The sequence below is a fragment of the Zea mays genome, chromosome 1 (genome assembly GCF_902167145.1).
Source record: "Zea mays cultivar B73 chromosome 1, Zm-B73-REFERENCE-NAM-5.0, whole genome shotgun sequence".
In the NCBI taxonomy this organism is placed as follows: Eukaryota; Viridiplantae; Streptophyta; class Magnoliopsida; order Poales; family Poaceae; genus Zea; species Zea mays.
In genome coordinates, this window is record NC_050096.1 from 14,142,106 (window position 1) to 14,159,679 (window position 17,574).

General features: G+C 44.4%; 1 protein-coding gene across 1 annotated transcript; it reads right to left on the reverse strand.

The window, feature by feature from the left end:
* Positions 1–545: 545 nt before the first annotated feature.
* LOC103631765 (glycerol-3-phosphate acyltransferase RAM2) lies at positions 546–3,250 on the reverse strand. Its single transcript, XM_008653185.3, has 2 exons — positions 2,293–3,250; positions 546–1,538 (listed from the first exon to the last, which is right to left on the reverse strand). The coding sequence occupies exons 1-2, from the start codon at positions 2,947–2,949 to the stop codon at positions 675–677; spliced, it is 1,521 nt and encodes a 506-aa protein (XP_008651407.1). The 5' UTR covers positions 2,950–3,250; the 3' UTR covers positions 546–674.
* Between the last annotated feature and the right edge of the window lie 14,324 nt (positions 3,251–17,574).

Genomic DNA, 17,574 nt, shown 5'->3' on the forward strand with positions numbered 1-17,574 from the left:
AGTAATCCATCGGGGTATAAATAGTCTTTTCCTCTTTTAAGTCGGTTTCCTTTTCTGCTATCATGCCGAAGCTCCTCTGCGCATAGCTTCGGCTATGCACCATCCTTAGTATTCTTTATGCTTCTTCACACTGTGGTTTTGACATAAGTCCGAAGGTACCTGTTCATGTATCATACTTCAGAAATATTGTTAAATCATGTTTTTGAGGACATTCGAAAGCCAAAGGCCCCAACATCTCTCTTTATATATATAGTAATGATTCGAAGGCATGAAGTGGGTTAGTACAATATAAATTTATTATTTGGTAATGTTCAATATAGATCTATGCTGGTTTAATATTTTAGTTTGTTGTTACTTGATACGAAGATACGATGCAATTTGAAGGACCGATCACCAATGAGTAGTGCTTTTTTTAGTGTAAAACCGGACCCGTAATTTTTATTTTTTGGGTAAGTGGAATATCCACCTCTGCATCTGGGCACGGTGGCAGTGGCAGGAGCAGGAGCAGCTTCGGCAAATCGTTTTGCCTGGTAATGAAAGAAAAAGAAAAATGAAGCTGCTGTTCTAACGCCATGTCGTGTCCAGCAGGCAGTGGTCGATTGTCAATATATTCAGCGCCACCAGGACAGAACAAGATTATTACGCAATCTACAGTGGCGACGAAGTTTTACAAATTAAAAGTTTAAAACTAGGCCGTCGTTGTCTGCTAGCTCCCTGTACTTGTCCTTCCGGGTGAGGCCGGTGCACTCGTAGGACAGCGTGGAGGCTATAAGCCTCTGCACGTAGTTGGCCACCCAGTGGCCGGACTTGTTCCCGCCGCCGCAGGTGAGCTCGGGCGGCAGCCTGTCGAGGAACGTGATCGTGTACACCGGGCTCGGGTTCATGAAGAAGTAGAAGGGGTCCATCCCCTTCCACCCCCTCGCCGTGGTGCCGTGGAACATGCCCATCCGGCACTCCACCGCCACCGGCACGACGGCGTCGGTGAGCTCGGCGAACAGCGCCGAGAACCGCAGCAGGAACGGCTCCCGGCACGTGGTCCCCTCGGGGCAGATGGCGAGGTCGCCCTCGGCGAGCACGCGCCCGATGGTGGCCGCGTCGGCGGCGCGGTCGCGGGTGAGCCGCACGGTGCGGATCGGGGACAGGAACTCCGAGAGGCGGGACAGCGAGTAGGTCACGGCGGCCACGGGCCGGCCCAGCGCCACCGAGAGGAAGACGGCGTCCAGGAGCGTGCGGTGGCTGCAGGCGAAGAGCACCCCCGTGCGTGTCGCCGCCGCCGCCGCCGCCGCCGGCGTCCCCCGCACGACGACGCGCACGCCCAGCGCGTGGAACGCGACGCGGAGCCACCGCATCGGGAGCAGCACCCCCGCGGCGACGCGGACCAGCGATAGCAGCAGGCCGACGGGGAACCACAGCACGGTGAGAAGGGCCACGAGCGGGGTCGGGCGCTGCACCAGGCGGCCGTCATGGAAGACGACCCGCTTCGGCAGCTCGTCCGCGCGCACGGCCTCCACCGGCGTCCGCGGCACCAGGTAGGCCTCCTGCATATATACGTACTCAGGAAAAATCATCTCAGATTCTGCATATATACCCCAAACCAAACGGGGCCTTAATTCTACGCATGCCAATCTTTCAGGTAGTACCTAAAATGCAACTATAATCTAATCTACTACGGTATAATTTTTGTGCTCCATGCAGCTTCTTAACATTAAAAGCCAGAAGATAAAAACAAATTCTAGCCTTTTAGTTTAGCTTCTGTAAGCTAAAGGTAAAAAACTAAGTTTATAAGGGAAGTAGAAAAGTCTAATATTGTAGGGTTTTTTTTATAGTTTTCTGAGTTTAGTAAACTAATAATGTTATTGAAAAACTATCATTAACTACTTAGAACAAAAAACCCAACAACAACTTATACAAAAAATTTAGTGATAATTTTTCGATGATTTTATTAGCTACCTAAACTCTAGAAGCTACAAAAAAACCCTATAAAACTAGTCTTTTTGGTACCCATACAAATTTGGCTTTTCTGAGCTTTTAGCTTTTCGGTAGCTAAACTTTGATTTAGGGTTTGTCACGCTAAGAAGGAGATCGATGGCTAAATAAACACTGTAGTCTTTTTTTTCCCACAAAACCCCGAATATGAATCCAGTGTATGCAAAGTGAATAGCTTGCTTGCATGCACTGGTGCGAAGTGATGCGCAAAAGGTATTAGCGTTGCAGCTTTGGCAATACATTTGTTCCAGTTTCATTTTCCTTTTTTTTTTGGGATGGTTGTTGGTTAATATATGTATGCGAAACCTTGCAGAAACTCATGAAGGCGTAATCCGATCTCCGGTGGCCGAGCCCGACATCGGGCACCTCCCCGGCGTCGAGCATCTGCCGCAGCGCCTGGGCCTTGCTCTCGCCGACGAGCACGCCGCCGCGGCGCGCGTCCACCCACCCCGTGGCGCGTCCCCGCCACGCGGCGAGCTCCGTGCCGGCGACGGCGTCGGCGCCGAGGTACCGCCGCAGGAACGGCTCGGCCATGACCCGCGGCGCGGCGGTGAGCACCAGCCTCCGCCCCCCGCACGCGGAGAAGACGCGCCACGCGTCCCGGCGCACGTCGGCGGCGTAGAACCTGGGCAGCACGGCGCGCGCCGCGGACTCGACGTTGGCGACGCGCGCGCCCGCCGTGGCCGCGAACACCAGCACCCGCTCCCCCGCGGACTCCGACACCGCGCGGCGCAGCGCCGCGGCCAGCGGCGCCAGCAGCAGCAGCAGCGCCAGGCGCGCCGCGCCGCCCGTCTCGAAGGCGACGAGCGCGTAGTAGGGGAAGGCGTCCGGGGAGCGGAGCAGCGCGCCGTCCAGGTCCGCCACCAGCGTGGAGTCCCGACCGAGGCGGGACGCGTCGCACTTGTCCACGGACGGGAATAACGGCTCGCCCTCCTCGCCGCCCCACCACGCCATTGCATGCATGGGGAAGCTGCTGCTGCTGCTAGCCCGTGGAGTGGAGCTGCGTGGAGGCGGGAGCGAGTTGCGTGAAGGGGATTTATTTATAGCAGCGCGCGACGGCCGCGCTGGCGCTGGGTGCCTTTGCCTACGTGACGTCTGCGTGGACGGACGACAGAATAGGCGATTGTTTGGTGAGCGGTAAAGTAAGCTGAAGTTGCACTGCAGGCTTGCTTGCAGAACTTCATCTCCAGACTAACTGCAACGGTCCTACGCAGCCCCCTTCTCTTGCATGCGGCCTGTAAAGGCACTATACGGCCACAGCGGTGCCTCTACAGCGCCCCCCTACACGTCGACTCTTTTCTCTCTCCTCCTAGATCTAGCATGTCACTGTTCATCCCCCTAAACACTGTGTCGTGGGTTCATGAGTAATTGTTAGTAGATAAAAAATTGATAGTTAATGTAGAAAATGATATTTTATAGTTGTGGTGGGGTCTAGGGGGTATTTAGGGGGAACCGCTGTGGGGATGAAAAAAGGGGGGAAATAGGAGAGAAAAGTGAAATAGAGGGAAAAATTTAAGGGTAACAGTTGCGGATAGCCTTAGGCTCGCGTGTTTTGAGACGGACGCCCTTCTGGGTCCGTCGCAGCATGATCGAGGGCGCTTCCATTTAGGCCTTGTTCGGTTAATCCCGTTACCTATGGATTGAATGAGATTGAAAAAAATCGTAAAAAAATTAACTTGCTTGGGATTTAAACTCACTCAATCTCATTCAATCCATATGGATTGAGAGCTAACCGAACAAGCTCTTACGGGTCACGTGCTGCTCAAGGTCGCTGAGGGCATGTTCCGGGATTACCAATTCGTCTGAAAACTACATTGCCGCATGCCTGAATCAGGCAGCCGGATCATGCGATGAGAATGGCTATCAAGGCTGGTTCCAACTTCCAACCCTGAACGGTAACAGGTACCGGCGGTTGGTTGGTAACGATCGTGTCGTGTCGACTGCGTTAGCCCGTACTCCAATCAGTCCGTTGAACGGTGAGGTCGGTACCTATCAGGCAATTACACGTGGCCGATTCTGATTGTTCGGTTCAGTTGTTACTGATTTAAACTGGTCGGTCCCGATCATTTTAAGCGACGTGACATGTTTTTCAGGCGTATGTCACATGGGTTAACCATTCTAAACTGTTCAAGGTCCAAAATTTCAAAAAAATAAAAAAAATAAAAATTCAAGAAAAATCAGAGTTTGATCTATAAATGAAGGGAGCGTGTTCAGATTTATTCACACCCCGTACTCCCCATTTCACTCATCTTCTTTTATATTGTAGGCGTCCAATCTTTTTTAATATAGATGTAGAGTTCAAACCTTCACCGACTTATTACCAAACGGTCAATCTCCACAACTTTGCAATACTCTGCCAGTGTGAGGAGGTCTTTTTGATAGCCTTTCTCCCTACATAATCGTTGAGAGAAATGTTTTTGTCCATTTCCTTTCCCTACTCCATAACCTCCATTTCCATACTCATATGTCATATCCTACTGACCTCTTCTATATTTCTATTGACCTTCCATGAATACTCTTCCTCCTCTGAATTATAATCTTATCATCGACAATCCTTCTCCTTCCACCGAAGCTCCTACCACCGATGCTCCTCCTTCATCACAATTCACTTTCCAGGCCTATATGGATATCCATATGGTGCTCCTCTATATGGATCATATGGTGCTCCTTCTCCATTATGTCCCTCGTTTGGTGTTCCTTTCTTATATGGTGCTTGTCCTCCATTTTATGCATTAGCCCCAAGTGGTGTGCATGTGGCACACTCTTCACCATTAGCCCCTAGTGGTGCGCGAAGCACGGTGAAATGGCTTGAATCATGGGAGCAAAAGATACCATCTCAACTTAGACGGATATCATAGCTCAAGATTGCATGAATATATGGACACACTGTGCCATATTGGTCATGACCATGATAGGGCAAGAGCTCAATAGAACGGGAAGGTCCCAACAATAAATAGCAGCAAGTCAACAACTCTCCATCTATGTAGAAAAGGAATGTTAATGCATCTATGTAGAAAGGAATGTTAAGGAAGCTCTACAAGGGTAGCAAGGGGATCACTCAAACTAAATTATTTGAGCAATTTAAGAAATTGATAGATCGTTCCACCGCCAATATGGACGAAGACACAAAAGGGTCCACAAGTTGATCTTAAAAAGTCGACAAAAACAAGTTAAATTAGAGGAGAAAGAAACGATAGAATATGAAGAGGACTAACAATTTATTGGTTATATTTATGAATTATATAATTTGTATTTTATGTTTAAGATATGGGTTTTTTTACTTGTTTTCTATGAATTATGTATTTTATTTGCTTAATTATGTAAACATATGTATTTTTATTTTAATAAACGATGTGTTTCATGTCAACTAAAATCTACAAAAGAAAAGATGTTGTGGCGCCGAGGTGAATGTAGGTTGAGGCTAAAGGTTGCGCACTTAAACGTTGCGGTAGATAAGGACTTACAAGAGTCAATAGTAGAATCGATAACCGATGTGGCACGACGTAGCGCTAGACGTGGGTGAGCCTAAGGTTGGTTCAGACACAAGCCTATTCTATGAACACATTGACGTGGGTGACGAGACAGTTGATAGCAACCGTGTCAGTCCCTATGTCCGTTGGTTCGATCGTCCAATCGGTACCAACCACGATGAAATCAACGCTGGTCGATACCAACGATGCGTTGGACGGTTCGATCGATACCGACTCAAGTCGGTTGGTACCATTCGTCCTTAGCGACGTGGCATGTTTTGATTGATTCACTCGTGCGCCATGTCAACTAGTATATTTGGTCTATAAGTAGAGGATGTGTTTGTTTGTTATGAATTAAGTAAATTTTATCTAGGTAATTATGTAATCATTTATATTTATATTTCATTAAAACGACAAAAGAATACGTAAGAAAAATAATGTGGCGGTCAAGGATAGATCCACATTCTAGGCCACCCGGTGAGTAGAAAGTGTGGTTCATATAAGTTGCTCCATTGTAAAATAATCAAGACGAGAGGAGAAAAGAAATAAAAATTCAGCAGACTTAGCCCAGGGCGTACAACAGAACGATAGACTCCTCCCTTTGGGGGCACGGGACTCGTCAGGCAGGTAGGGGATCCTGCTCGTGCCCAATAGCTGCGGGTGGTTGGCCCGTGCCACGCGCGCGTACTGCCGCCGGCGCGAGAGTACGTCCTGGCACTCCAGACAACACGCCAGGTCTGGTAGCATCAGGAAACAGAGAAGGAGAAACAGCGATACGAGCTCGAGTGTCCCAGGTCCAAACACAGCTCCAGAAACCACGAGTGCGCTAGCTAGCTAGGCGATCTGGTGTGTGTGGCTGCCTGCCTTTTCACCACCCACAAGCAACAACCGTGCCGGCTGCTGTCGCTTTCGAGCAACAATCTACTCGATCTATGCATGCATGCTGCATTGGCCATTGTGGGGACTGGGGAGCCAGGGGCACTGCCGGCCCGGGCCTCGCGCTGGTTCCTCCCCCGCGGTCGGTGTTGGGGGCAAGTAGGCTGGGCTATCAGAAAAGCGCCGGCCTGAATACGCGATCGCCTCATGGACCTAAACACAGAGCACGTCTGCAGGGATGGACCAGCTGGATATATAGGGTGTGTTCATTGCAGGAGGTTGCGCGTCCCTCTCGTAGATATGATCCTTCCTTAAGCTTAAGCCTATTTGTCCGTCTCTGCTAGCTATAGCACTTCATTCCGCGAGTATTGCATGGACCACCACGCCACGTCGCCACACACGCCATGCCCGCTTGGGCGCCAGCAGCAGCCGTGGACGAGGAGCGGTCGCCGGTGCCCGGTTGGTCGAGGTCGGCTGTCTCATTTATTAGTGGCAGGGCAGGAGTGATCGGCACAGCGAGGACCCCTACGAGGTCACGACAGCTCCAATGGGTAGGCTGGGAAAGGCTACCAAGCACATTGGACTACATGTAATGCTGGGAATCTGGGCCGGGCTTTTCGGGCCAACACGAGCACGGCCCGAAAATAAGAGCCTAAAGCACGGCCCGACACGAAATAATATGGGCCGGGCTAGCACGGCCCGAAGGCGGGCCTGGGCCGGGCCTTAAATTCCGACCCGTCGGGCCCCCGGCACGGCACGCATAGATGGCGCTTGGGCCGGCACGGCCCAATTAAGCCCAATCTGTTTAATTTCTTTAATTTAGTAAGATATCGACTTTATATTGTTGTTATATTTGGAGTTTATGTGGTTAAATGATGCTATAATTGTTTAATATCTTTAATTTAGTAAGCTATGAACTTTATATAGTTATAATATTTTGATTTTATGTGGTCAAATATACGGGCCGGGCTTGGGCCGGCACGGCCCAACGAAGGCACGACGTGGTTTAGGGCCGGGCTGGGCCACTGTTTTTATACTTCGGGCTGGCACGGCACGGCCCAAAAATTGTTTGGGCTTTCCTAGCCCGAACCCGTTTGGCACGAAGCACGATGGGCTTGGGCCGGGCTGGCCCGGCCTGGCCCAATTCCCAGCACTAACTACATGTATGAGGCCAGAGTAAAAAATGGAAGAAGAACCCTTTTTGGACTAGTTTGGGAACTATATTTTTCCGAGCGATTTCAACTTTCCAAAAGAAATTAGTTCATTTTCCCTTGGGAAATTAGAAATCACTTAGAAAAATAGTGTTCCCAAACTAGCCCTCATGTTGTCGTTGTCGTTGATCGGCAGTGGAGCTATAGACTGAGTGCAGCGTCTACCACTCCCCTGTTACTGTAGGGCCTGTATGGGTACAATACGCCTCCAAGCGCCTCAGCGCTGTCCATGCGGGTGCTACGGTCCTAGAGGGTGGCACTCATCTTAGATCTAGGTTGTTCTCTAAACACTGTGTCCACGTCAATAATTGTTAGCTGGAAAAAACGATAATGAATGTTAGGTAGATATAAAAATGATATTTTGTGCTTGTAGTGGGGCATAGAGAGAACGTAGTGGGGCATAGAGAGAATTTAGAGATAACGCTGCGAGAGGAAGAAAAATAGAGGGTGAAATCTAGGTGGTGTGGCGTGAAAGTGTGATATAGGGGGTCAAATTTTGAGGGAACATTTACGGATAGTCATAGGCTATCCGGATGTCGCTCCCCCTTCCCCCTCCCCTCCAATAGCGGCAACAGGACACCGCTACCAGCAACAATCGTCTCCCCTTCACGACACCCTGTCGCACGACATTCTTCTGTTTCTCCCCGATGAAGCGCTCCCCCCTCCCCAGCAGCAGCATGAGGCTATCCGCAACCATTACCCCTAAATTTCCCCCCTATATCACTTTCCCCCCTATTTTTCTCCCTATTTTTTCATCTCCCGCAGCGGTTCCCCCTAAATACTCCTATATACCCCAATACAACTATAAAATATCATTTTCTATATCAACTATCAATTTTTTATCTACTAACAATTACTCGTGGACCCACATCACAATGTTTAGGGTGATGAACAGTGACACGCTAGATCTGAGGGGAGAGAGAAAAGGGTCGGCGCGTAGGGGGCGCTGTAGGGGGCACCGCTGCGGCTGTGGAGTGCCCCCTACAGCCCCCATGCAAGGGGAGGGGGATACTGAGGGGGCTGCGTTGCGTACAGCCTGACAGGCTCTCCTTCGCATTTGCGCGGGACAGAAATGACTTGCCGAGGATGGAAGCAGAGAGACGGATTTGGCCGAGCGCACAGCAGCTCGCCAAAGACGGCGTCGAAGCAGCAGTGACCGCGGTCGAGTGAGGGAGTCATCCTGGATTCGCGGTTTATCGACTCGGCACGGGGGCAACCATGGCGTTGAAGGTAGGCAACATGAGGAGCCATCGATTGACACCGGTCTTCGGAATCGGCGGATCTCGACGATGGTGACAAGGAGGAGGCCACGAAGCGTCGTCGAGCAGAGCGCGACAAGCAAATCGAGTCGGCCACGAGCGTGGATTTGGATCTGACCCCCAAGTTTTTGTATGGATCCTATTCCCCAATTTGTAGATCTTCAATTTCCTTACTTTAATTTTCCATAGCACAAACGATGTTTGCATGCACGATTCGGACAATCTTGACTTGTTCGTCCACGGTTGGAGTTTAGGGTTGGAATGTGTAAAACACGTGATAAACTGTGTACAACTCGAGAACTAGATAATTCATTTTGGATTGTAATATGTGTACCTCATGCTATAGTTTTGGTTAAATCTGACGTGAATCTGTTTGGAATTGAAAAACAAGTGCTTCCTTTTATACACCACTATGTCGCTTCAATGTTTGCGAACCAAGGTAAAGAAATGTAAAATCTTACAATTTCCGTGCATCCGACATAAATCTGTGGTCACATAGCTATTGTTAAACGGTTGCAAATCCTAAGGAGGACCATTATTGTGCAACAACTACATATGGTAGAAGCGCTTGTTTTGATGTGTGCACATTTTGTTGCTAAAAGGATCACGATGCCCAAGAGGGGGGTGAATTGGGCTTTTCTAAAAATCAACACTAATTAAAACCTAAGCAAGAGCCCAACTTCACCCCGACAACTAGCAATAAGAGAATATGAAAGGGAAATAGGATCAAACCTTTTCCTAAATGATTTTGGTGGTTGAATTGCCCAACACAAATAATTGGACTAACTAGTTTGCTCTAGATCATACATTCTACAGGTGCCAAAGGTTCAACACAAACCAATCAAAAGAACAAGTTAGGCTTCAAAAGAAAGGAGCAAAAAGGAAACCGAAGTGTGCCTGGTCTGGCGCACCGGGCTGTCCGGTGTGCCACCAGACAGTGTCCGGTGCACCAGGGTGAATCAGCTCAAGCTCCTCAACTTCGGGTTTCCCAGACGCAGCTCCACTATAATTCATTGGACTGTCCGGTGCACCCGCAGAGCAACGGCTACTTGCGCGCAACGGTCGACTCTGCAAAGTGAACAGTGCAATTCAGAAGTCAGAGCAGATGGTCAGAGGGGCACCGGATTGTCCGGTGTAGCACCGGACTGTCCGGTGCCGCATGAGGACAAAGCCTCCAACGGTCGACCAGCTCCAAGCCCTAACTACAAGATGACGTGGCGGCGCACCGGACACTGTCCGGTGGTGCACCGGACTGTTCGGTGCGCCCATCGCCAGTAGCCTTCTCCAACGGCTACAATTTGGTTGGTGGCTATAAATACCACCCCAACCGGCCACTTTAAGGTGTGGGAGCCCAAGCAACATTCCAAGTCATATAGTTGACATATTCAAGCCATCCCAACCACCTCTATTCATTGACCCATCCTATACACAAGATTTAGACCACTACTAACCACAATAGTGCCACAAAATAGAAAGCAAGCAAAGAAGAGCCTCTTGTGAGAGTTTAGCTCTAGTGCATTGTGAGATTGATTGAGTGAAAGTGTGTGCTACATCTTGCGTTCATTTGTGCGTGGAGTTTTGACTCCCATTGAACTTCCTCCAAAGTTTTGGAGGCTTGTAAAGCTAGCAAGAGACACCTAAGTGTGTGGTGATCCTTGCGGGGTCTTAAGTGATCCTTGAGAAGAAGAAGAGCTCACCGATCTTGGGGATCGGTTGAGAGAGGGAAAGGGTTGAAAGAGACCCATCCTTAGTGGACTCCTCAACGGGGACTAGGCTTCGAGGGTCGAACCTTGGTAAAACAAATCACCCATGTCTTGTGTGCTTATTGCTTGTGATTTGTTTGTTCTTTCCCTTTCTAAGTTTTTCTTGCACTATTCTTTGCTAATACTATTTGGTGTTGCTTTAAGTTAAATTCTCATTTAGTGAAGCAACACTTTGCAAGAAAGAACTTGTGTTATTGCTCTTCTTATCTAAGCCTTCTTGATTTATTCTCTTAGACTTATTAGTAGTATTGATTCATCAATTCCACATTATTTGAAAGCAATACTCCTTACAAGCGAAGGACTTAGTTTTTATACTCCGATAATCGTGAATCTTGTTCTAACCACTAATTAAGGGATCTAGTTGGGGTGTAAAGTTTTAATTTTCAGGTTTCGCCTATCCACCCCCCCTCTCTAGGCGACTTTCAGTTGGTATCAAAGCAAGACACTTCATATTGAGTCTAACAACTCGAAGTGATGGCTCGTAGAAGATCCCAAAAGAATAAGAAGACAACTCCAAAGGAGAACAAGGAGGTAACTCTTGAGATATTACTTTCCGATTGTTCTAATTATGATTCATGGTCTACTAGAGTGATAAATGCTTTTAGAACCGTAGATCCACAATTAGAACAAATTTTAGACAAGAGTATTATTCATCCTAGTTATGATAGGAAAAATGCTTCCGAGGAAGATCAAAGATGTATACGCTTAAACTATCTAGCTTATGACATCTTAAGTAATTCTCTTAACAATGAAGATTATCGTGCCTTCATATCAAATTATAATGAATCTATTCGTGATGCGCATGATATTTGGACTAGAATTAAAGTCAAATTTGATGAGTCCAAACATGATAGTTCATTTTGTGCTTCTACTTCCTTTGGTCTTTGTGATACTAACCCTTGCAAGGAAGAAGTAGAAAATGACCAATGGAGACCAAACGATGAATCCACCTCTCCAAGAGGTTTGTCTTCCCACTTCGATTCCCACATATGTTGTGTGGCTAATGAAAATGATAGTGGAAGCACAAACGAGGATGAGGAGGAAGAAAGAAGCTTCATGCAACTCTACGCTCGCCTAAGCCAAGAATATAAGGCGGTCATGCTAAAACTTCTAGAAAGAGCGAGAGAGCAAAGCGAAGCTCGTCAAAGGCTAGAAAATGTTCTCTCCATGAAAATGCTACACTTTGACGAGTTGACTAAAGAACATGAGGAGCTAAAGTGCTCTCATGTTGATTTGGTCCAAAGGTATGAAACTATTTCAATTGAGCAAGATAACACTTTACATTGTATCGCTCAATTAGTAAATAGGAATGCCTTGCTTAAGGACCAAGTAGAAAAGCTAAAATATGAAAATCTAGCTTTTCAAGAAAAATATGATATGCTCCTATGTTCTCATGAAAATATTATGGATGATCATATCATATTAAATATTGCTCATGAGGTTGTGATAGAAAACTTAAAATCCCAACAACCTCACTCATGCACATGTATTCAAATTGAAACTACATTACCATGTGCTAATGCTTGTTGTCCGTCGACAAGCAAATCTTCCTTTGAGCTAGAATTTGCAGGAACAAATGATGATACATATCAAAAGCTCAAAGAAGAAAATGAGAGGCTAAAAATGAGCTTGACACAACTAAAAGGGAAGTGCATTGCTCAACCTTCTCAAGATAATCGTGATCACATGGTGAAGAAGCTTGAGACGGGAACAACCGTGGCATGCACTAAATCCCTTGAAGTAAATGTAAAGGACTTGAGGATTGCCAAGAGGAGAGAACAAAAGAAGAAAATCAATACCTCTTCCAAAAGCCTCAACCATGCCTCCATAAAAGGTAACATCCAAGGTAATAATCAAGTCACACTTCACACTAAGAGAAGTAAGAAGTGTAGTGAATGCTTTGAAAAGGGGCACTCGATTAGGACATGTCCCTATATTAAAAATGACTTGATTATTAACAAGGATGATAAACTTTGTTTTAAATGCTCCAAGAAGGGACACTTGTTTAGGTCTTGTCCCCATTTAAAACAAAAAGGCATAGTGTTAGAAAAGAAAATATTCACTAACCATGTAGCAAGAAAGAAATAAGGAAAGAAGAAATCTTCAAGACTTGAGGATCGCCTATGCTACATATGCCGAAAGAAGGGACATCAATGCAAGGATTGTCCCATTGGTAACAATCCCACTCCTAGCTTGTCAATTAATTCTCTTGTAACTAGGCAACCCAAAATTGCAACTTGTGCTAGAAAGGTAATGAGTTTACCTAGTGCTAGCATAAAGGACATTTGGGTTCCTAGATCCTTGTTGACTAACCTTGATGGACCCATCAAGAGATGGGTACCAAAATATGCTTGACAAGCCTTGCAGGAGAAGGCGATGGTATGAAACTTTGGGGTGCTTGAGAGAGTTAATTCAATTTTTCTTAACTCAAACTATCAATCTTCAATGATCTATATCCAAGATTGACCCAAAGTTATTTTGAGTTGTTATATCTAAAACTCATATCATCTTAGGGAAGATATTGATATTGTAGGAAATAAAGAATTAATCCTATGCCGAAAAGTCAAGGCCTACAACATGGAGGAAAGCCAAAGGATGGTAACAATTATGCTTTTAAGTGCAAGTATCTTAAATTATCATTTCTTGTGTGTCTTGTGTAGTCACATAGAAAGCACTTCAAATGTCTTTAAATTATGTCACCATTCTTTAAAGAAATTCCTCTCATATGGTAGATTGCATATTCATCATTTCTATACTTTGGCAATATACATGCTTTTAGTAATTGTAAAGTAACTCATGGCATGCTTTACACTATTTATCCTATCATTGCCATGTTCTAGATATAGAGAGATATTCCATGTTCTTAAAAGAATAAGGTGTCATGTAAGGAATTCAAATCCTTAGGACACTTATAAAAGGAAAAATCTCTCTATAACTAGAAGAGTGAGACTAATGCTTTTATCTAAATAACCCAAGTAGTCTCACTTATAGAGAATAAGTTTCTCTTTGGAGATGCGTAATCTAACATGAAAAGAAAAGTCAATCCAATGATTTATGTTGTTTTGCCTCTTGCTTAAATTGAATATGATTGTTCTATATTTATCGCTCTCCATGTTATGAATTAGATTTATTCTCATAATCCTAAAGAATTATCTATGCTTGTTTTGTAAGCAAAATTAAGCATACATCATGGAATAACCTAGTTCATATTATAAAGTTTCCATGCTTTAGTAATATATTTTCCATTCCTTATCAAAATGATTACACAAAGGGAAACTAGTGCTTGTATTACTAATGACATATCTCTTGAGCTTTCTTATGAAAATCTACAAGAGAGTAAGAGCAAGCCGCAAGCCTCAAGGGTTACTCTTCACCCAAAGGAAGAAAGGTAAACGTAAAGGTATGGGAATTCATCTTCTTAATCAAATATAGTTCCCATCAATGGTTATTTACTCTAAATTCTACCTATGTGAAGAATAGATTCTTTATTGGACTTAAGTCAGCTAGATGTGCATTCAATCTCATTCTCATAAATGCACTTGTCCATTAGAATCTAATTCATGCCTTTGCTATATCTATTCTCATATTGATTTGCTTTTAAGTCATGATAATAATTTCAATATGAAGAAGTAAAATTCCTATGATTGATCAAGATATTTAAAAGGTGCTTATTCCTCTTTTCTAATAATGTGCACTAATGTTAAGGATTTTACTTCATGTCTGTGTGACTTGTGAATGATAAATTGTTTATACTCCTTATCTAAAAGAAATCATTCTTCATCATATACTCACTTGTACTATTAACATCTCTCTTGAGTATTTTCAATAAGTTTGGAAGGAAAAAGAGTCAACTATAAAGGGAGGACACTCAAATGAAAAAGGAAGACATCAAGAGCAACAACACCTACTTGGATAATGAGATCTTCAAAATAATCAATGGTGTGGTTGTAAGCATTCTAAATCTTTTTCATTGTGAGAATACTAGGCATAAAATGTTTATTGCAAATTTTGTAAGCCTCGATCAAGATGAATAATGATTCTCCCTATTTGTTTTAAAAGTAAGTACATCTATCCAATTCATTCAATTTCTTGATGCATATCTTTAGGGGGAGCATATTTCTAAATCTTAATTATATTGAGACTAACACTTTATCTTAGTAATCTCATATAGTCTCAAGTATAAGAATAAGTTTCTCATGAAGTATGCTACTACATGTCAATTCATCTTGGTAAAGTAATATCACCTTTATCAAGGATTGTAGCTTTCATTGTTAAAGTAGCATATTTACTGGATTCTCCCATGTTAAGCTTGTTTAATGATCCAATGCCTATGTTGTTCTTTTGATCGCATCTGTTGTGTGTTTGATCATTGAATAAACTTCAATTAACACTTATGCTTCTTAGTGCCTCATGTAATTTCAATCAATATCTCTCTTGATATGCACTAAGTTAAAAGGAGAATTCATGATACATCTATGCAATTTGTGATCTATTTGATATATGCTAACAATGACTTAGAAAAGGATCACTAGTTGTAGAACTCTTTCTTGTGAAAAATATTTCCATATATTGTCTTAAGTATAGGTCTTAAGCATCTAAGACTAAGGACAACGCACAATGAAGAGAGTGTCTCTATGTGAAGGTACAAAAGGGTAAAACAACTTCCTTTCATTCTAACTTGTACCTAAATCTTCCTTTTTCCATACTTTCTTTGCATATCTTGTATAAAAAGGAAGAGAAAGCATGTTCATGCATTACCCCTGCTTCATATCTAGTTTAACTACTCAAACATTCATTCTTGCATCTTTGTTAAAGCTGGGTGAAGTGATTTTATTGTCAAAGAGCTTAAAGCTTAACCTTCTAACGACGATAAGCTGCCTTTGTTCCAAAGGTGGATGGTCCTTAATCCTCTTTGAAATCCTTAAGGGAAAATGCTTAAGTTGTCTATAACATGCTTTCATTAGTGCATAAACTGTCATGAGCATTACACTTATACTATGACACAATGAACTACACATTCTCTATGATATAGATATGACCTCATTAACCTAACTATATGCACTTGGCATTTAAAGGCCAAAATTCGTATTCCTCTCCCGACACATATTTAGGGGGAGCAATCTATATTATATAGAATTGTTTAAGCTTAATTGACATATCTTTTTAATCATGTCTCTTTCCTTTGGTACATTTGCATATTTCCTATCACTATTGTGCTAAGGCTAAGACTAATATGTTTCCATGAGCATCTTGTGTATTAAGTCTTAGATTGAAAGGGAAATGGAGTATTCGGCAAAGATATCGCTTCCACTCTACATCTTCGGTATTATCCTTCCTTGTCGGTATTCCGCCAGCTCTCCAATTTGGTATAATCTTCACTCATATATTGTTTGCCAAAAGGGAGAGAACGTAAAAATGGCTTATATTTCACTCACAAGTATCCGTTTTTGGCGATTCATGCCAATGGGGGAGAAAGTATTAGCCCCAAAGCAAAAGGACCGCACCACCACCAATTTCAAAAATTGTAGTCTTTCAATTTGTATTAAGAGAAGTTTTTCAATTGATATCTTAATTTTGATATAATTTCAAAATTGGTATGACCCCTTTCAAAATTAATCTCTAAAACCCTCTTGAACACTAAGAGGAGAATTTCATTGAGGGGGAGTTTTGTTTAGTCAAAGGAAAAGCATTTGAAACAGGGGGAGAAAATTTCAAATCTTGAAAATGCTTCTCGAAATCTTATTCATTTATCTTTGACTATTTGCAAAAAGACTTTGAAAAAGAATTTACAAAAGAATTTGCAAAATCAAAACAAGTGGTGCAAGTGTGGTCCAAAATGTTAAATATAAAGAAAGCATCCATGCATATCTTATGAAATGTATATTGGTTTAATTCCAAGTAATCTTTGCACTTACCTTATGCAAACTAGTTCAATTCTGCACTTATATAGTTGCTTTGGTTTGTGTTGGCATCAATCACCAAAAAGGGGGAGATTGAAAGGGAAATAGGATCAAACCTTTTCCTAAATGATTTTGGTGGTTGAATTGCCCAACACAAATAATTGGACTAACTAGTTTGCTCTAGATCATACATTCTACAGGTGCCAAAGGTTCAACACAAACCAATCAAAAGAACAAGTTAGGCTTCAAAAGAAAGGAGCAAAAAGGAAACCGAAGTGTGCCTTGGTCTGGCGCACCGGACTGTCCGGTGCACTACCGGACAGTGTCCGGTGCACCAGGGTGAATCAGCTCAAACTCCTCAGCTTCGGGTTTCCCAGGCGCAGCTCCGCTATAATTCACCGGACTGTCTGGTGTGCCACCAGACTGTCCGGTGTACCAGCGGAGCAACGGCTACCTGCGCGCAACGGTCGACTCTGCAAAGTGAACAGTGCAATTCAGAAGTCAGAGCAGATGGTCAGAGGGGCACCGGACTGTCCGGTGCCGCATGAGGACAAAGCCTCCAACGGTCGACCAGCTCCAAGCCCTAACTACAAGATGACATGGCGGCGCACCGGACACTGTCCGGTGGTGCACCGGACACTGTCCGGTGTGCCCATCGCCAGCAGCCTTCTCCAACGGTTATAATTTGGTTGGTGGCTATAAATACCACCCCAACAGGCCACTTCAAGGTGTGGAAGCCCAAGCATCATTCCAAGTCATATAGTTGACATATTCAAGCCCTCCCAACCACCTCTATTCATTGATCCATCCTATACACAAGATTTAGACTACTACAAACCACACAAGTGCCACAAAAGAGAAAGCAAGCAAAGAAGAGCCTCTTGTGAGAGTTTAGCTCTAGTGCCTTATGAGATTGATTGAGTGAAAGTGTGTGCTACATCTTGCGTTCATTTGTGCGTGGAGTTTTGACTCCCATTGAACTTCCTCCAAAGTTTTGGAGGCTTGTAAAGCTAGCAAGAGACACCTAAGTGTGTGGTGATCCTTGCGGGGTCTTAAGTGATCCTTGAGAAGAAGAAGAGCTCGCCGATCTTGGGGATCGGTTGAGAGAG